This window comes from Chlamydotis macqueenii, chromosome 12 (assembly GCF_036417535.1).
Source record: "Chlamydotis macqueenii isolate bChlMac1 chromosome 12, bChlMac1.mat, whole genome shotgun sequence".
NCBI classification, from domain to species: Eukaryota; Metazoa; Chordata; class Aves; order Otidiformes; family Otididae; genus Chlamydotis; species Chlamydotis macqueenii.
Window position 1 is genome coordinate 7,030,152 of NC_141567.1, and position 21,307 is coordinate 7,051,458.

Sequence of the window (21,307 nt, forward strand, 5' to 3'; positions counted from 1 at the left end):
ATGTCAAGTGAGTCATTAGCGGGTTGAGAAAGGAACTGTGGAGTAAGTAGTCTTCAACATACTTTTCCTCCCTTAAAATACACGATGCCACAGATTGAGGGAATCCTTTGACATTAGTGAAGCTGCAGCGATAACGAGCCATACACAGTCTGCAGGAACAAGGAATCCCTCTCAAAAGGGTTACTTATGCCAAACGCCAACAACTACACAGGTAAAATTAACCTGCTTGTTTGGAAATCTCTAGATGGGAGCCCAGATCTTAAATACAAGAGCAGACTCAAACAGAGAGAGAAGCAAGCAAACTAGCACCAAACCAGAAGATTTCCCCAAATTCAAACAGTTAAGAAAATCCTTTTATCTTTTTATCTTTTGGCTGCTATTGCCTACGTTATGACCTTTATGCTGAGAAGGTGCTTGGACAGTGAAATGGGAGGAGAACGTATTTCCCATCATTAGCAGGAGCAGGCTTGGTCCCGCTGTCTTTCTAACTCTGTTACAGCACAGATGTGTTTTCTTTTGAACATCCTTTGGTGTGCACTTCGACGCATGCATCTTTTTGATTTGATTTGCCCCCAGTTACCACAACACAGCCCTTCTCCTAGGGCTGGTTACTACAGCAACAGAATCGGTTTGAATTTGGTAGCAACACATTGCAAACAAAAAAAAAATACGCTGTTAGCTCAAGAAACATGAAACGACATGTCAGCAACCCACGCCACAGAGATCTCTTCCTGTAATATCTCACGCCTGTCTCTAATTATGAAATTCTATGAATCCCCACCTCCTTGGCAGAGCACAAGCCCATGAAACCTCTGCCTGTGAGGGATGCACAGAGGTGCACTGCCCACCCTCTCCCGTGTGCGGTGCACAGAAACCACAATGGGCCAGATTTGATTGACTTCATGGCCAGAAATGTATTATATTCCACTGCTGTTATTACTTGCACTAGCAATTAAAGCCAAAGTTTCACTTGAAATTCCACACGGTATCACATCTGCATTCTTCCGCACACACGTATTAGTACTATTTTTTTTTTTCCTTTAAAAAAAAAAAAAAAAAAAAAAAAAGAAGGTTTGGTGGGTTGTGGTTGGGTTCAGGGTTTTTGTTTGTTTCTTTCTTTCTTTTTAATAGAGGAATCTTCCTATATTGTCATTTCACTCCAAAGAGGTTGTATTAGATATTATGAAGTTACTCCACTGAAGATATTACAAAGTTACTTCACCGAACTCTCGTACAACTCAGGAGGCAGGAAAAAAAACCTCTCAGTGCACAGGGTTATTTCTATCTAATTCACTGCCTTGGGACACAAAAGGGGTTTTATTGCAGCAGGTGAACAATTACGAGTACTTAGCTGTCAGGTGAGAGACTGCTGCTTCCCCCCAGCTACAACACAGCCCAAATCCAGCACATCCATACTCCGCATTAGCAATATCCTGAAGACAGCATGGACTGGTCAACCTGATCGTTTCTCAGCCACAGCCAGCCACGACGGAAAGTTCGGCCAGGCTATTACCGCTGTTATTAATTAGTTTCTATCCTGAGGGAACAACCTATGCCAGATTTGTTCCTAATTTAAACCGAGGGAACTTACCCAAAAACGTTTTATCCGGTCACACACAGCGTAGCCCCCACTGAGTGAGCGTGCTATTATGAGAAAGCAAACTGATATAAATATAGCACAGTGACAGTGTACACTCTGCAGTTATTTCCTCTGCGAAACAGAGGAGAATGAAGTGGGTAAGCTGCTCAGCCAGCTTTCTGCTAAGGCCACTGAAAATTGCATTGATGACATCAACAAAAAAATAATCAGTTAAAGACAAATCTGAGCAGATAATTCTCAAACAACATTTTAAACTGAGGAATTTGACCTCCTCTCAAAGTATTCACAAACCTGAGAAGACACACGTTTCCACAAGCTTCCTCTCCATTTATATTCACTCCCAGAATAGACTTTTTTTCCTGTTAGCTTTTATTTTTACTAGCCAAATTGATTGTGGGTTGATGTAAAAATTATTCATCCTATATCTGAAAACCTACTTGTGATGGATAGGCTGGGACAAGGTAGATATTAAACTTCATTGTTGGTATGGCTGATTGGTTGTATGCGCATACACATGCACTCTTCTGCAACCCATAATTCATACATAGCAATTCAGACCATAATTTTCATAGCTAAGCCAGTAAACCAAACAACCCCAAAATACTTGGGTTTTTTTTTTTTTTTTCAAACTCTACATGTAGAAAGGAACAAGGTTAGAAGGATGTGTCTGAAGGAAAAATAATGAAGCCACATACAGTAAGCAGAAATAATTTTCTGGCAGTATTTTCCCAGCTACAGTTGAACTGCCAACTTTGAAGAAGTTATTTTAGCATACAAGATGAATGTCTCTCAGGAACAAAAAGAGTCACTCTTTCTAATCCTCCTCTCACACACACTCGTCAATCCTGTTCTCCGACATGAAGCATTGCTTAAAAAATGCCCATGGAACAGATTGAAAGAAGTTGCTGCTTCTCTATCTAGTTATTTATAATAGATAATCTTAGAATCACTCTTAATTCCAGCTCATCATTTATGATGTTGGCAAAGTTGCTCCAGTGAATTTAGTCTCATTATTCACCTTCGGGTTGTACAGTATCTTGTATTTTATAGATCATCCTGCTTTATCCAGTGGATCCCTCACAAGCACTCACTTATGAAAGAGAATAATGATCCAAGGGCAAAGCTAAATGCTGGAATACTAAGATTTTATGACTATTTACAGGAAAACATGGACACACTTTGAATATGTAGAATAACCTCGTTAAGTAAAGTAGCAATACATCCAGGAATGCCATAGCACACATAGTCAGTCTTTTCAACAGGCCTCTGCGCTACCCCAAGACACTGAACACCATTCAGATAGTCAGTGGGATCGTTCAGCTTTGCTGTCTGTCATCATACCCTGGCTGCATTCAGCTATGCTTGGGAACTTGATAATAATACCTTTGCAAAAAAATCCAAAGTAACCAGTAATGAGATCATCCATTCAGTTGAACGTCATGTCAAGACAGGGATGGTGGGACAAGCGCACAGAGTTTTGGTTACTAGAAACTATACAAACAAGTGCAGAAGGATCACACTAACGGCAGACGACACCTCACTGATTTACTGCATTGGAGCCATTTACCTAGTAACAAGTCCTGCAGAAAGAAGAACGAGCCAAGCTGGTAAGTTTTTTCAGAGAACAACTTCACCCACACCATCCTCTTTAAACCTGCTGGAGAGCGCACTACTGCCATGAGCAGCTTACCCCAATAACAGAGATACTTCATTGGGCAACAGAAGTTCATATCCTAACCATCTGCAAGAATTTTGCAATATGATCACCAGAATAATGAGCTCTACTTCAAGCTTACCTATCTCAAAATAAACCTCACCAGCTTCCACATCCCATTCCGTCACAGGGATCACATTATCTGGGGTCCTGCCACAGCATGGCTGGGTCACAGCACCTACTCCCTAACAGGCACTTCTTTGCTAAAATGTGATGGTGGTAGTGACAAGACATGCATCTCCTCTCAGTACCCTTATACTGCAATGATCACTCAGACACAGACAAATGTTTCAGAACAGGAAGAGAAATAGAGTTTCTCAGGAAAAAAAAAAAAAATCATTATTAAATATGCCACTTGGAAATTCTTCAGCTAAAACTCAACCATAAGCCACCAGTACCAGAATTTAAAGCAATTCCGGCAATCACAATAGAAGGAGTGAGCGCCTTCCTAATCAGGTCGAGTAATAATCACCATGGCTGCCAACATTTCTCACTGCCACAATAAAAGCAAATAACACTTTGTTTCCCTGCTGCTTACAACTGCTTGGTGTAGATGCCCATGCCAAGTTACCTTCACAAGCACAGCAGCACATGGAGAAGAGGCCTCAAGGCATCCCTCCCACTGGCACCAAACACATGAGGCAAGCGAGATGCCAGCTGGCAAGGAAAGTCTTCACCGAGAAGAAATTCAGAGAGTCTTACCTATGTACAGGGAGGAATCTTTCCGCCTCACGTGGTCATCAATGTAGGAAACTCCCAGGGGCTGGACAGGGGTAGCACCAATGCCCAGGAGGACCTGTGCTCCAATAAGCAGCAAGTACATCATGTTGGTAGCAGTCCTATTCCTGCAGATAAGGTCCGGGTCTGGTCCCTCATCACTGGTGGACCCGTTGGCAGCACACACATCCCTCCCTTCAGCCCCCCAGCGTATTTCTCCCGACTCATATTCATACTGGTGGGTCAGAAATTCAGGCAATGCAGAAAGGAGGGCACCCAAGGCCATGACTATCCCTCCACATCCTATCAAGCGTGGCCGATGTCCTCGGGCTCCAAAGTAGCTCACGAAGAGGATGAGGGCCAGGTTGCCAATCTCAAAACTGCTGGCAATGACGCCCACGTCAGCACTCTGAAGGTTGAATCGCCGCTCCAAGGTGGTTAAAACACTCACCTACAACAGAGAAATCCAGAGAAAATTACTGAAAAGGAATATGACCTGCCTTCTGTCCTCACCATACATCCTGCTAAAGCATAAGTTCCCCTGACTTTTCCTTGGAGCCAAAAAACATACACATCGAGAACATCCAAATCACAGCACAGTAGTACTTGACCTCCAAGCATGACCTGACTATTCAAACACAGTCACATCAGAAGGTCCTCATACCAAGTGACATTTCACAGCCTACCACCTGTCTGAGTACATGTTCACTTCCAAAGTCCTGCGTACATGAATGTATATTTTGTGTGCCTGCAAAGACCCATGACTCCATGACTGGTTTGCCTCTCTTTGGGCTCCCTTTCTGTCTGAATGCACACCCTTCACGTCGCAAGCACTGTTCCACAGAACCAAGGCACAAACCACACCGAGCCTCACATCATACCGGGCACTCGATCTTTCCCTTGGAACGAATCACAGTTAACGAGCAGCAGAAAACCTTGCACGTACTTGGCTTGCACACCAGCGCAAGGCCAGCAAGTCAGAGACAGTGATGCACAAACAGGCAATTCGGCCAGCACAGAAGGCTTCTGTTAAATTATATAAATAAAATACTGATTAAAGGGTTTTAATTGTTTGTGGATGAGTTAGTGACAGAGATCTTCACTTACAGCACAGTTTTGAGAAGACAGGCCAATTGAGGTTTACATAGAAGATTTAAATCCACCACGAAGAAGGGAAGATTTAACAAATAGTGGTTATTTAACACAAAGAAGAGAGAAGCACATGAATAGTCTTCAAATATTTAACATTGCTGTGAAAAGGAATGACCTGTTCTTTGTATTCAAAATGGGCAGGAAGAAGTGACAGGTTTAAACGGCAGCAGAGATGACTCAGGTTAAATGCAAGGTGGGGAGAACCCAGACTTTTACTGGTAAGGGTTGTGAAGCACAGAAATATGTTGCACGGAAAGGCTGCAGAAGTCTTTAAAAAGAGCACAGACCAGCATCTGTCAGGAAAGACACAGGTATGACTGATCTTGCCATAGGGCAGGAAAATGAACCAGATGATCTCTTGAGAGCTCTTCCAGTCTCGATTATACAGTGCAATGAAACACAAGGTGGATTTTTCTGCAACAGTCATAGCACTGATCAGAGTGTGAAGATGAAGCATTGGGTACCTCACTTGCTGTCATCCCTGCTCAAGGGAGAAAACCCAGCGCATCTCATCTCTACAGCCGTGTCTCCCTTATATAGGAAAAAAATAACAAAAACCATCTTGAACATGTCACAGAAATGCCAAAAACTTTTACCTTGGATAAAAGACTATCTTGTTTTTCAGACTGCAAAAGCTGAAGATAGTTAAGGTTGTCCTAAAACAGGCAGGTTTCTCTATTGAAAAAAATGTGATAAAGACCTCAGAGCAGAAGGTAGCCCCTGGATAGAATAAAAATAGCCTCTCACTGGAGGCACTGAAAATCTTTCCTGATAAACCTCACAAAGCAGGAGCCAGTCTGACCGACTTTAAAGTATTCTGACAGCAGCTCTCCTCCGCGGGCAGTTAGCCTCTGTCAGGGAACACCAGGGCACAGTTGGACAAAGACAGCCCCATCGGCAACAAAATGGAAAAATGGAAACAACCCACTTCTACTGCTTTGCATAAGCAAAAGCCCCTGAACCTGACTCTGAAAACTGTCCAAGTCAGATCTCTAAATCTGGACTGTTTTAACCATTTTTGAAAATTCAACCTCCATCCCATACAGGCAGTTATAATTTTATCCTACCACTGTAATCCTTTCCCACTAAAGAGCCAAGAACTGAGCAAGGGGGGAAAAAAACCCAACCAAAAACAAAAGCAAAACAAACCAAAAAAACCCCTAAAAATCAAACCCTATGACTGAAGGTAATGCAATAGCAATAATTCTTTCCCACACCAAAGCCAAGTGAAGATGTGTGTGTTAGAGGGAGAGTCACCTTATCTGAAACATGGGGTGCGGGTACCTGCTGGGATGAAATGGCTCTGTGATTCACCAGGAGAAATGGTGTCCTTTTGTGCGAGGGCACAGCACGGGCTGTCCCTGCTCCAGCGACCTTGGCCAGGCTGTTCGGTGAGCAGTGCCTGAGCACATATCCAAGAGCAATGTCACTGTTCCCAGCGCTCCATGGGAGCCAGAGTGGGGACGGACACTGCTAGATGGGGACAGACACTGCTAGAAAACACTGTATCAGTAGTTTCAAAGCAAGGCACACGGACAACACCCCATCACCCCAGGCTGCCCCACTACGCACTCACGCGACAGAGTGACATTCATCATCCATAACACGGGACTGGTTTTATTGCAAGGTGTGATCTAATGGGACTGGTGCAGTCAGACTCGTAAGACTCCAGACTTCAACGTCACACAGCAAACACCAACAAACTCTAAGCGATGCAAAGCCCTTGCTATAGGAGCCCTCTTCATGCTACCACCTCCAGTACATCCCCGAGGAACATCGCTATAGTTGAGGTCTCATGAACACCAATTTTGGCAGAATGGGGAATCTCTCCAAAATGAGCAAATAACTCTGAGCATGCAAAATCATGTCTATGGTGCTCATTTCTGAGCTGTATCTAGATAGGCAACTCGTACTCATTACAGCTGTGTAAATTGAGGCATAGAGAGCCAAATATTAACAAGAAAAGTACAGTCAATAACACTAATTTGTGAGGGAATAATCTAGGCTGGAAGACTGAAAGCCAACAGAAGTGATTTCCCAAGGCCAACTGGTATTAACTAGCTTTGCAGGCCTCTCACATTTTACTCTGGCTGCCAAATTTTAGGCTTTTACCACATATATATACAAGTGGCTAGAAAACAGGATGGCATTTAGAAACACTTGGGTGCCACACCTTACAAAGGTCAGATTTTGGACAGCTGGATTTCAAATAAAAACCTCACCATTTCTAAGTGCAATTCACAATGACAAGGACAGTGAACTAATGACAAACCTGCGAATTGAACCCAGAAGTCTCAATTCTCATTCTGCTCTTATTTCAGTGGGACTTCAGTTGTTCTTTTCTTTTTATAAAAAGCTAAACCACTCACAATAGGGAAACAGAGTCTCACCATTCCCTAACGGTTTCTTGCTTTGCTTTGGTAAAGAGACTGGAACAAAAGGAGGAGGAGGAGAGAAAGCAAACTCCAACCCTCCTGATAAAAAGCAAGCAGGAGTTCTTATTCCTCTGGCTAGACCACTGTGCATTTCCCAGCCTGCTCCTTCTGGCTCTGCCATTGCCACTCAGTGCCATCAGCTGTCTCTTTATTAAGTGAGGTGCAGGGGTGTGTGTGGGGGGGTCACAGTGAAAGAACAAAACCATCACATCAGCCTTGAGCATCCAGAGGAAAACAGCATCCGAGCACAAAGCGCTGACACCAGCATCAGCAGAGTAGCTTCCAAAACACTGACAGTCATGAGGGGAAAAAAAATTATCCCAAAATAAAAATAGGGCTGAGAAATAAACTGTCAACATGCAGATTTTTAGCCAGTGAACACCAGGAACACAACAGCATTACATCCAGAGTGGCTGCAGCCCTGACAGCACAGCCCAAAATCTTGCTTTGACATTGACTGTGACCTTAAACACACAGGCCAACTACAAAACCGGCATTAACACAGCAGAGATGTTACCTGCATTTATTTAAAATAAACCTCTGCCCACAGCTGGAATCATTCTCCCTATACCTCACCTTTCTGGGGCTTTCTGCATACAAGGTGTAACCCGACTAAATACTTGCAGTTCCCATGTGGGATGCTCCCAATGCCCTTGTAACTGTCAGATAAAAGAGCATCATATGGTCTGTATTTCCTTTCACAAGCCTGTTCCCCAGCAGATAAGCCATCATGGCTCCTAGACACTAACTCTATTTATTGAGAGTTACATAAAATATTGCAAAAGACACCGCAGCTCCCTGTAAAACCTGACATCACGTGAAAAGGCTGCAAGGATTATAAAGAGTCTCTGTGTGCTGAGCCCAGGTTGAGCATTCAGGAGCACAGCCCACGTGGATACCGGTTTAATAGCAGGGATGCGGGGAATGGAGCTGTGCAATAGTACGGCAGCTTCAGATGGACAACCTCCTGCTAAAACACAGCGGGAAACATCAGGAGCCCACAATATTAGCTGTGAAGATGCTATTTTCTGGCTCCTGTCAATTTACACAGCTGTTTTGCCATGGTTGGACAGAATAGGTTAAGGAGATATTCAGTTAAAAAAACATCTACACTAAGATAGAAATTGTTAACAGGAAGCTATTCCAACAAACTAGTAAAATTCATGCAGACAAGATACATGGGCTAAGTTCCTAGTAATCACAGAATCCTAGAATGGTTAGGGTTGGAAGGGACCTTCAAAGAGCATCTAGTCCAACCCCCCTGCAAGGAGCAGGGACATCTCCAACCGGATCAGGTTGCTTAGAGCCCTGTCCAGCCTGGCCTTGGATGTTTCCAGGGACGGGGCATCCACCACCTCTGTGGGCAACCTGTGCCAGGGTTCCACCACACTCACTGTAAATTTTTTTTTCCTTTTATCAAGTCTGAATCTACCTCCCTCTATTTTAAAATCATTACCCCTCATCCTGTTGCTACAGGCCCTGTTAAAAAGTTTGTCCCCATCTCTTTCTTTGAAGCCCCCTTTAGGTACAGGAAGGCCTCTATAATGTCTCCCTGGAGCCTTCTCTTCTCCAGGCTGAACAGCCCCAAATGTCTCAGCCTGTCCTCAGAGGGGAAGCGCTCAAGCCCTCTGATCATCTTCCTGGCCTCCTTCTGGACTCGCTCCAACAGGTCCACGGCCTTTTACTCCAGAAAGTTAGTGGTGTGTGAGCACCCACCGGACCAGACAAGTCCAGAGAATGCATGAGAGGACAGAGGTGGAGACAGAGTTTTTAAGAGCGGGCCCACTACGATTTAGCTATAGCATTATAGAGATCAACAGGACCGTGTGGCTGGTGTTTCTCCGCAAGTTCATGCTCCTCTAGACTAAATCTGATACCAGATCACTCAACTGGACCACTGAAAACTGAATCAGGTTGGACATCTGTCCACCCTGCTCACACAGAAAGCAGGCTTGGAGCTCTAGAAAGACCATGTAACCCAGCCTTCTGTCTTTCTGTGGACACATGGCCTAACACACAATAATCAGAAGTAATTAAAACTTACTCCATGCTTGCACTGTCTCGTCTTCTTACAGAGCCATAGAAGGCTGCACACACGCGTTTGTCTCGGGTGACTTTGAAGACTAACACTCAAAAGGACCTGGGCTAAAGGGGCCTCCTAAGTCCTCCCTAAAACACCCTTCAATGATTGAAAAAGGAAAATTATTTCACACATAATGCACACAGTGACAAATGGCCCACATCAAAAAAAAAAAAAAGAAAAGAAATCAATCATCACCTTTAAATTTTCCAGCCAAAGCAACTTACATTGCAACCCCTGTAACTAAACCCAGGGAAGCTTTTGCCATGCCATTCTGGACTTATTTCAATAATACACACTCACATTTATCATTCCTGTCTGCCCTAAATCTATAGATCTTGGCATTTCTGAACCAAAGTAAATTTGTTCTCTCTATAGACTGTTTATTTTATATTAATGCTCAGCAAAAATGCAGTCCACAAATCGGCTTCATACTATTGCCCCACTTTATCACCAAGACATGACTTGAAGGCTGGGGGCACCATTATGGAGTCAGGGACACAGTGCATTGAAAAATGATACCGTATTGTTCGTATCTCCAATGATCAAGTCATATTCACCCACAGAGCCTACAGATAAGTTCATTGTATTAATAATACAAGGTTATATATAGAAAACACATTGACTTTATGCCTGAAGGGCCTTTTTAAAAGGCTTCTTTTTAAGGTAAAATACATTTTCTCAGTTATGTTGTAAGAGATCGGACTTGAAGAGACAAGTCTGCAGTGCTACAGGGTGTAAAATAATTGCCTGGCAACTACGTTCCCAAAGGAAAACAAATGCAAACCATCTCCCACAGTCTCCATTACAGAGCTGGGAAACATAACATTCCTTGAAGAGCCAAAGCGACCATCCCAGAAACAAAGCCGCTGCTTCCATGTGCCTCTACCCACTTCTTCAGGTGTCATCTTATTCCCTCTTCCAGCAGCCACGCGGGATGGAGCAAAGGGCATCCCCCAGTCAGAGGCGAGCTCTCCTCTCCACAGAACTGGTACCTGTGGGCTCAGCCCCCCTCGCCGCCCACCCTCCCAGCTGACAGCACAGCCACCAGGCTCAGGCTTCAGCCCCAAGGGAACGATGCTGATTCTGTGCCCTGACGTTTTTCTGCTCCACAGTTCCAGCGGTAAGGTGATCACTTGTCTGCATGTTAAAAAAAAAAATGGGCTCAACCACAATTCCCTTGGCATTTTGCCCATCCTTCCCTATCAGATGGCTGGGAGGAGGGCAACAAGCTTTGTTCAGCCCCAGGCATCAGCATTCCTTGCTGCTCCCCACCCCACTGAAACCATGAGGGCATCAGGACCTCCCAACCATGCTGCCAGTCACTTGTGTCAACACCATTCCCAGCCCAATAAAGTCAGTGGAAACTCAGAAGATGTTCTCACCGCAGATGCCAACACCCGTGCTTGGCTTTGGGCACGGGAACATAAGGGAAAGCAAAATAAAAAAAAAAAGGGTGGCAATACGAACACACCCAAGTTGGCTCTGCTCAAGGTCTGGAAATCATCTCTGCATAGAAATTTGCATTCACATGACAGGGATAATAGACGCCGCAGCTGAACCGCTGCCGAGAAGTAGGGTGTTATTAGCTCGGCTGTTGCTGCGTGAGCCTGTGCTGTTTCTAGGCCAGCACTGGAAAATCTGCAACTTACTGTACCAGTGTCACGAGGAGTCTGCAGCTCGGATCTAAGCCTCACTGGTGTCAAAAATTCATTTTATATTCTAGTGACCAGCTCCGAGATTACTGACACAGTCCAAATTAAGCACATATCCAAGGTCAGGATTTTCAGGGGCCTGAGTAGAAAGGGTATTACACTGCACAGCGAGAGAAACAGCACATCACACTCCTCGTCCAGGCAAGACATGCATTTTTGGCAACCCCTCTTCTCTAGCACCATGCAGAAAAGTTTTCTGCCATTTCTTGCACCCCACTGTGCATCTCCTCCCCACATTTCAGTAGTCACAGCATCCTGTGCCACTCGCCCTCGGCCAACGCAGGCCGCAAAGCGCACGTGCCTGGGTAAGCCTGTGCCGGGTTAGGCAGCCAGGCCGCAAACGCTCACAGCGATGCTGCGCATCGCAAGCAGAGCAAACAGCAGCGGCACCCACAGCAGATATCCTGTTTGGTCAGGAGCTGATATACCAGTGCAAAGCCACAGTTTGTTTCCAAATAGCTTAAAACAGAAAAAAAGTCACGAGCCTCTTGAAGTTAAACGAGTGTATTTTCCACTACTCTAGCGAAACTGGGATCCATACTGATCAAATACGCAACGTAAAAAACTAACCTCTAATCCAAGCAATCATTGCAGCAAACAGCAATGCAACTGGGCTGTCCTTATCGTCCCCATTTGCTTCCTAAGGATCCTGCACAGGACACAAGGGACTGACCCCCTTTCCCTGCCTCCCCAGGAAGAGAAGCAGCACTGCCCCATTTAGGGAGGTGCAAACAAAAAGATCGTCGGGGGTGTTATTTGCAACCTACCCCCTCACATCCATCACGGAAAGTTCGCGTGAATCACCGACAGCTCAAAATAGACCCAGGTACAGAGCACCAGGCCACACAGAACTTCCTAGCAAAACTTGAAAGGCTTTTGCTGTTGCTCTGAAATAGATGTGCACCACGGCTGCGATCTGCGGGTTTTTTTAACCTTTTTGAAGTCCCAACCTACGGGGATATTATCACAACCGCAGAATGAGTGTCCACACAGGCTTTAGGCCTCCAAGTCTGCTGTTCAAGCTTCACCTCACTGTGTGAAGGTGATATTTTAGTCTCTGACAAGGTATCTACACAAATACATCCAGTTCTAGAATCTATTTGTAGCCTGCACTGCTCTTTAGTGGCACACACACGGAAGCTGGTGGATATTTGAATCCTTATTTATTTTTAAGTCATTTCACTGGCAGCAAAATAACACACCATAACCATGCAAAGAACCATGAACCTCAACCCTGTAACCGCAATTTTGCATGCTTTAAACACCATAGCACAGAATGGCACTGTTGGCACATTTCAAACACGAAGGACGAAGAATTCCACGTGGAATAAGAGTGCAGCAGCAGGGGCTCATGAGCAGGGGTGGCTGCTCTGCTCTGCCCAAGTAAAGAGCCAAGGGAAAGCGGCCGAGGCATCTCTGACATCTTCAGAGATGGATCTCCTTTTTTCTCCTGTAGCCGGCAAGTAGGTGTACAAAGCCACATAAAGAGGAATTTAAACTGTATACAACTCAACGTAGGCTCCTACAGCATCAAAGACGTTCTTGGCCATTTACAGGACTGCCAACAAGATTCAGACGTGGGGCTGCAAACAGGGCACCATTGCCCTCACTTCACTTCCAGTGGACAAGAGAGGAAACTCATGTCTCTGGAGGACTCTTAGGAGGAAAAAAGCCCCTTCCTATGTGCTGTCAAAGCTCTGGAGAGGCAGGATCCTAAGTTGTCACACTGCAACACCCTCACTTCTCCACCTCCTCAAATCAATGCAAGTTTGCTTGTTTATCTAGTAAAATACTTCCTAACACACCACTTTTATGCCTGCAGAGAAGGCTTTCTACTATAAACAGGGCTACTTAGCACAGCAGAAATGATAATGCAAGCCTGACAAGAAAATCTGTCATGCGAAGGACTTAATGTTGCCGTAATTTATGACCAGGAGCTGAATTCAGGGCTAAGGGTTGTGTCTGAGTTATACCACAGCACAGATCAAGAAAAGAGACCAGTGGAGCTGCTTGCAGAAGCATCCCCAGCTGCCAGGCACGAACCGGGGCAGAAGTGAGCCAGGCAGGACACTCTGAAGCAGCATTAATAAAAGCTTTGATGGAAGCAAATTCTGTTTTCACGGTTGGAGGACAACGGTGATTATATAAAGGCTATATACCAAGAGAGGATGTTTTCTGACAAGTCATGCTACTTTTCTCCTCATCCATTCTGGCTCTGCTGATACCTCTGCTGATACCTCTGCAAGGATGCCTGGCTCCAGCAAATGGGAACTCAGCTTAGGGAGAAGTTAGAAGCACTTCTCATCAACCAGTACACAAAATGCTTGAATTCAGTAAGCCTTGGGAGGAAGGAAGCCATTTAAAAGGGAACCCACAAAACGGCCACATCGTATTGTCAATCCACAGCACTTCATAACAACTTGCAAAAGAAACATCAAATTACTGCAAGCATCTGCAGGTGGAATTAGGGTCTCTCTAGCACCGAGTCAACAACACCTCGAGCTTGTCCCAAAGCCACGTGCGCCGCTCGCTTATTCCCATCTCACACCCTGCAGCCCACATGAGCTGTCCGTGGCATCCTGCTTATTTGCCAAGTAACACCCTCCTACAAAGCTGTTCGCAAACTACTCACGTCTCCTTTCACGCTGTCTCCGTGCAGAGCCAAGGGTACAAACACGAGCTGCGGGCCAGCTGCTGCCAACCTTCCCGTTGAAGAACGGGGCAGGTTGGGAGGTGAGCGCAGGGGGTTCATGGTGTAAACAGACAAGTCAAGGCTTGAAGGTGATCTTAAATCTACTCCCATCTGAGAACCTGGTTATTACCTGAACTTTTCTGTGTGTAGAATGGGGGGTGGAGGTTGTAAAGGGCAGACTTGTAATATTTGCATGCTTAAGTTTGGCACTTCTGAGCACAACACAAGCCATGCAGCTTTATATCCCATACCAATGCACGGTCTCCCCATTTTGACGCTTCTCAACGGTAGCAAGCCCCTTTCCTCCTAAACAGGAGGCGACTTACAAGCGTCTTTTAAAACAACACACCAAAATAACATACAGGGAATAAAAAACTTCTTAAAGAAAAATTAAATGGGAGATCCAGCTAGAACTTGCAGACTTGTCATAATCTCACTTGTCTCAACGTGTTCCCGGTGAAATGGAGGCACAGGCAACGAGATGTCTCACCAGATGATAGGAGCTCTGTTCCTTGGGATTCACTATGAAGTGAGCTGTCAAAAAGCCAATGAACAAATGCATCTGCTGAGGCCGTACATACAGATGGCTGAATTTCACCCCTGTGTCTGCAGGATTAACAATAACCTGTGTCAGAGACAGGCACCGAACAGCAGCTGATGGGGTCCCCTCACGGTAAAACAACCAGACTCTGCAGAAATTCATTAAGCACAGGCAAGGAAAACAGAAGTCACCTCTTCCACTTATCCACAGGCATCTGACATGAGCAAAAGCACAATACGAGAGAGGTTCCCATGGAGGACCACTGCTCCTACAGCAGGGGCACACCAAATTCTGGGAGGAATCCAGAATTCAGGCACTGCAGAGTGGGAATGGTTTTGCATTCAACGTTCAATGCCAAGCCAGAGACATTCACTAACCACCTGTAGTGCAGCCAACATGAGTGCTGTCTCTTTTCTCCCTGTACTTTCTCAACTTCTCGTTTCTCTGAACCCTGATTTTGCAGGTGCGTGACAGACCAGCCAGGGCAAGAGCTGCACACATGGCTGCAGCATTCCCACCACCAGCAGGAATCTGTCACCTCCAAGTGCACTGCTCAAAGCCATGCTAAGCTTTGCTAAGAGATACGCAGCAAGCAAAGGGAAATGAAAGCTGTATGCATGAAACCAAGCAAGACAAAGCCCCTGGTATCTCAGCAAAGAGCTCCATGCAGGCCCTAAGCATGGGTTTCTCAAACTGGGAGATGACACTAGTGGACCTGTGATGGAGAACAGGGATGAGTCCAGTCCAGCTTGCATGGGGGAAGCTGGAAAACTGGCACCTGTATTAGCTTGTGTGCAGGTGACATTAACTGAGAGGGTCTGACTGGTGGAAGGATCAATCTTCACCCAGTCTCGCTACCTGCTATGCTAGATATTTTGTCTTCTTTAACCCAAGCCTATTAAAGCTTTCCCCACAGCTCCATGCCCATTTTCTTCCCATCACACATATCCTCCGCAGCCATTTCAAATCCCATGTTTGCATCTCCTTCCACAGCTCTTCACTCATCCTTCGCAGACAGCTTCTACATGAAACTCATTCTCTTCATACTCAGCTTCTCCTTGGTTCCTCTCTCCCCAAGGCGCTAATTACAATACTGTTTATTAGCCAGGCACATAACTTTTAGACTCTAAATCTGGTCTGCTTTAAATGAAGCTAGACACCACTGAAGCAGCCCACTGCAGTCAGTAACAGGGAAGGAGATTTTTCAAAAGCACTTAAGTGGCTTTGGAACAAGAGTCCCATTTTCAAAGAGAAACGTAGAGTAAGTCCCTTTTGCCAACAAGAGTACAGCTCGGAAAGCATCTTTGAAAAATAATACCCTCAGGCTCTTCTAAAATCCATCGCTACCAAACAGCAAGTAAAGCAGCCCTGAGTAGTCTGTTCCTGTGAAGGCTCAAAAAGCAAAAGGCTAGAAGCATCAACCCTGCGGTTCAGGCAGGTGTGAAGGAAGCAGGGACACCATTCAGCTGGCAACAAGGCTGCATCATAGCCCAGGGTGAAGGGAGAAGCCTCACAGATCAACCACAGGTAGGATAACACAAAGCTACCAGTTCATTAATTTGTTTAGTTCAACTTATTATGGTCGCTGATAGAGCATTAGTTCAGAACCCAACCCAGGGTGCCTCTTTCCTTCCAGTTACCATCACTGTAGCAGCTGAGTGGCCATCATCCCAGCCCACAAGATGCCCATGAAGCCAGTCAATACCATAGCTGGCACATTTGCTGATGGAGAGAAAAAGTCCAAAGAAGGCCTGGGTAAGTCCATGATAACATCAGGAAATGAGCCCAAATATCCCTGGTCTGCATCTTCACCAGAAAATACAAATAGTAGTTGCTCCTCAGCCAACAAGGATTACCCAATGGGCAAAGCTGTCCTCCCCCAAGTGTGCCACATGTCGCACTGTCCAAGTGCAAATGAAAACAGATTTTTCTGGGCATGAACATTAGTCTGGACTGATGAAGGGAGTCAGTTTGGACATGACAGCTCTGGACAGCTAGCTGCAAAGGAAGAGCCTGGCTTGAAAACATTACCCACATGTGGCGGGAATGTTCCTCTGTTCCTGCCAAGATGCCACCATCAACAGAATCTGCCTAGCTAGTATCAGCTCTGAGGAAACAAGTTGCTGTTCCCCTATCATTTAATCTCTCACTTGTGTGAGCAGCGGGGGCGAGGGAGAGGGCAGGGAAATACACAGTGACAGAGACTCCTGGAAACACTCCGTGAACTTAATTTTTTGTGACGCTGTCTGGATACCAAGAGTTCTGAGTGTAATCAGGGTGCTGAGAATCGAATGGAAAGCGCCTGAATCTATACACTATGCACCATAAGGGGCAAATAAAGGAGAAAGCACAGGTTGGTTTAGTTTCAAATTACATTTCCAGTGCAGCAAAGTTCTGTGCATCTCCTAAAGACCCTATATCTTGAACACTCAGTGCGATGCCTAACAGAAATCCATAATGTGTTGGTCAAATCTGACATTGGAGTAACCAAATTCAACACTGGAGTAACCAGATGCACTCCATTCATGCCAAAAAGCACTATTAGCTAAACCCCACTTTGCCACAGGCCATTTGCAGAACATTTTCATTCATTTTAGCCAACCACCCCCTAAACCGTAATGCCATCTCAGAGCAAGTCATTTTCAAGATGGGGATGCAGAAGTATTGAGCAGGGATGCTACAGGAGAGCCTGGGAAAAAAAAACTTACTGACATGAGACCATAAAACCTTATCCTGATTTCCAGACTCACTGTGGCTTCCACAGGAAAGAAATCAAATTCAATGAAGTCATATAATGACTCTTTGCCGCAGCCCCACTTGAAGTACTTTCTCTACATGTCAAAGGAGCTCTCCAAGAAATTAAATTGTGCCTTCCTACCTCCATCCCAGACTCTCCCACTCTCCTGCCCTTGACCCAGAATCCCAACTATGCAGAGTCCTCAACTGGTTTCAAGCCCTGACCCTGAAGAAATAAAAATTTTGTGTCCTGGAGGAAAATAAGTCACTTTCTCCTGCCAGCAACCCTCTGGTCCAGCAATGCAGTGAAAGCAGAGAGAACTTCGCATCCAGATTTACCTCCGAGCTGCTGCTAACCAATTGCTCACTGGATACCTGCCCACAGAATACCAAAGATGCATTTTATTAATGTGGAAGCATCTTGAAACCTCAGATAATGACAAGGGACCCTGGGCACCGTTCAGAGACATACTTCAAGAGTTTGCAATTTGAAAATGGCACAGAACCGATTCTAGAGGCTGCATCCAATATTTCCCAAGAGTCATTATAGACAACTACAGTAATTCATTAGGGATCTATTTAAATAAGAACGCAAAATAAAAATTCTGGCAAAAAGCTTGTCCAGCATTGAATTAAACTGAATGATTCAAATCAATAAATGCCATCTCAGCTATGAGAGGCTGCAACACAAGCCTCAAATGCTTCCACCAGACACAGCAAGAAAACATTTGAAACTTCTGCCTTCTTGGTAAGAGCTAGCACCGAGATTAAGAGCAGCACAGCAGCCTTGGTGCATCCTAATCCACAGAAAACACTGGACTTCTGTGCAGGGCCAGCATTTGAGAAAGCTTGTACAGTTGTGCCAAATGACACAGCAAACCCACAAAGCTGTGCCTCTAGCGCATGGTTTGCTAGTGTGGCTTCACTTCAATAGCCATCACATAACTCCCAAGCTGTTTTTGGAATCCATTCATTCACAGAGAGATTTGTCAAAGCAGAAGTGGCCTCAATTGAGCAAATAAACTCTTGGAAGCGAACAGTTTATCTTAGCTCCATGGAATACTTGAAATCTTCCCTTTTCAGCCATTGCCTTGAGTTCTTTAAAGTTGGTGAGTTTGAACCCCAGACTATGAGAAAGCTCTTCAGTAACACCAAGCCAGCTCCCTTGATATACATTTTTTAAGTAGTATTAAATATCACAGATTATAGCAAGAGAAGAAACAGAAAATAAAACCCAACCTAGACTAGCATCACAGCACCGTGACCCAAGGGCTCAAGCTAGCCATAGAGTTTTTGACAGCAGTTGTCAATGACAGAAACTTGGGCCCAAAGCACCCATGTGTGGACCAAAGCTGGAGAACACAAGATGTGACAAGTTCCTGCAGGAACACAACCGAGCTCAGTGGGGGCTCACAGCACTGAGCACCCCAGATGAGACCAACTACAGGATCACCCAGATCGGCTGATATTACAAAACTACCATCACCGCCCTTTACAAACAAGCACCCCTAGACAAGGCATCCCTTCAGCTGAAGCTCCTGTCCCTCAGCCAGCAGCTGCGCTGACTCCAGACATAAGGACCTGCATTACAACTAGCCATAGGCAGCAGGAAACAAAGTGTGCATCTCATGCAGCGGCTGAAAGGCCCATTGTAATTAACCGCTCTCGGCCCTGTACGTTGAACAAGACAAAAACAAAAACCACAGCTTTCTTTTGCTGGTAAGCCCTAAAAATGCTGCCTACTATTTCTTGTAAAGGGTCTATATGCCCAACACCGCCTCTGCGCATCACACAAACTGCAGCACTTGGCATGGGCTATGGGGAAGGTTAATTCCCACAATAATCAGATTTTACAGACAACATCTGCAGGACAGAAAGAATATCATCGTGTTTTAGTCCCACGGACACATGTTTCTCCTCAGACTGAACCTGCTTGCTGCCCAGTGGCACACCACAAAAACTGGTGACTGACCACCAAGTCCATACAGGATCCAAGCACAGGGAAAACCATTTACCCAATGCCAGGAACACTTCTGCAAAGACCACATCGGTGCTCAAACATGATTAACATTTTACTTTACGTCATGGACGAGGGCGGATGCTCTCCCAGCAGAACACAGTGAGTATCCAATGGAGCTCCCAGTGAGACTGGGAAGAAAGGGTGGGATGGAAGGAAGGTGATGTTTTAATTTTTGCCTTTGTTTCAAATATCCAGATCTATTTTAATTGGCAATAAAAATTAATTTTCCCCAGGTCAAGTCTGGTTTGGCCCTGACAGTAATTGCTGGTCTGTATCTCAACCCATGAGCTTTTTCACCTCATTTTCTGCCCCCAGCCTGTTGATAAGGGCAGTAAGAGAGTGGCTGGGTGGGCATCTCGCTGCAGTCCAAGGTCAACCCACCACAACACCTCACCGAGCAAGGTGGATGCTCTTTAAAAGAGAAAAGTTAAAGCTTTAAGTACAACTTTGTGAAAATAGCTTTACTAACCCATGACAATTACAGCTCTTCCTGCAGCTCAGTGGAACGACAAGAAGCAAGCCATAGGACTGAAAAACTGGAACTCTAATCTCAAGTTTTTCCTCTTTAAAAATCAAGACCTACTTACATGTTGTTATTTTTCTGTTGTTTCCCAGTTACAAGGAAAGAAAGGATCAGCCTCTAATTTGGCATCTCAATACATCATGCAACACTCAAACCGTGTCAGGATGAGAAGTAAGCATGTTTCCAGCAGATGAAAGTCATTAGCACAGCACAACAAGCAGCAGGACACCTCTGGGGGCACTTCTCCTTCATATTTTTCAAAATAGTTTTATTTTAGTCACTATTTTTAGCTTCTCTTTTGGAAGTCTCAAGCATGGCCCCTCCTCTTCCTTGACATTTCTCAGTACAGACATGTGTATGTGTACATACACGTCTGGTATTATTCAGAGGTGCAGGGAATTTGTCCTGCTACCACACCAAGCAAGGCACATGCTGGTCTTCCTGCAGCCTTTTCTTCAAGCCAAAGTCCAGCATCATAACACTCCTAAGCTACTCCCTGGTCTACCGCTAATGATGTGCCAACCGATGTTTACATGAAGCTGAGGAGAGAAGTAGAAAGAGGTAGCAGCTATTTCACATCCGCCTTCTCAGAAATAAAAACCAAGAACCCCAAACCAACCTTTTTGCAGCTCTTCCTGTTGAAGTTCTACCGGAGAAAAGAAAGACCATTCATTGTTTAACGCGACGCGTTGCAATCCTACAATGTTACGGTATTTTTTCACTTGCTGCTATCAATTTTGATAGTTAAAGGAGTGAAATAAATCTGAAACTACAGAAAACTCAGAACCCTTTCCTGCTATGGCTAACACACCCATCACTGCTATCCTCCGGCCATTCTGCATTTGAACATCGGTGCTCCCTGCCAGCAGAGAGCATGCAAAGCTCCACCTAATACAGGATACAAGGAGACTCCAGGAAAAATACTCACTTTTCACCTAACATAAATTTATAGAATAATTTATCTGTTTTAGGAACACAGAGGGCACCACTACCTGGCACCTCGACTGCAAAGTAATTCCGCATCGTTTCATTCAATTCTTCCGGCACTGAACTGTTAAGTATCAGCTTAAAATACACACATCCAACACACACGTCTTATACATTGACCCAAAACCAATGCTGATTTCAATTCATCCAAAAATTGGATGTACGGAAAAAAAATAAACAACACTATATGTTTTTAAAATGAAAAGTGAAACATTTCTGAAAGGTTTCTGTATTCTTCCACTCCCCACAACTCCTCCCAAACAGCCAAGCTTTCTTTCAGTTTCTTTGTGGTAGCTTGTAGTTGCCTTTTTATTAGGAAAAAAACAAAACCAAGAACAAACCTAGAGAAAACGCTGGAATCAGATGCAAACATCAAAGCACCAAAAAAAGACAAC

The 21,307-nt window shown here is 44.9% G+C and overlaps 1 protein-coding gene across 2 annotated transcripts in view; it reads right to left on the reverse strand.

The window, feature by feature from the left end:
- The window catches only part of SLCO3A1 (solute carrier organic anion transporter family member 3A1), a 140,969-nt gene that overhangs the window by 107,547 nt on the left and 12,115 nt on the right, over positions 1-21,307 (reverse strand). For both annotated transcript variants that reach the window (XM_086757445.1, XM_086757444.1), the window contains one exon: positions 4,017-4,482. In XM_086757445.1, the coding sequence (XP_086613571.1) occupies positions 4,017-4,482 (466 nt within the window). The remainder of the gene's footprint in view (positions 1-4,016; positions 4,483-21,307) is intronic.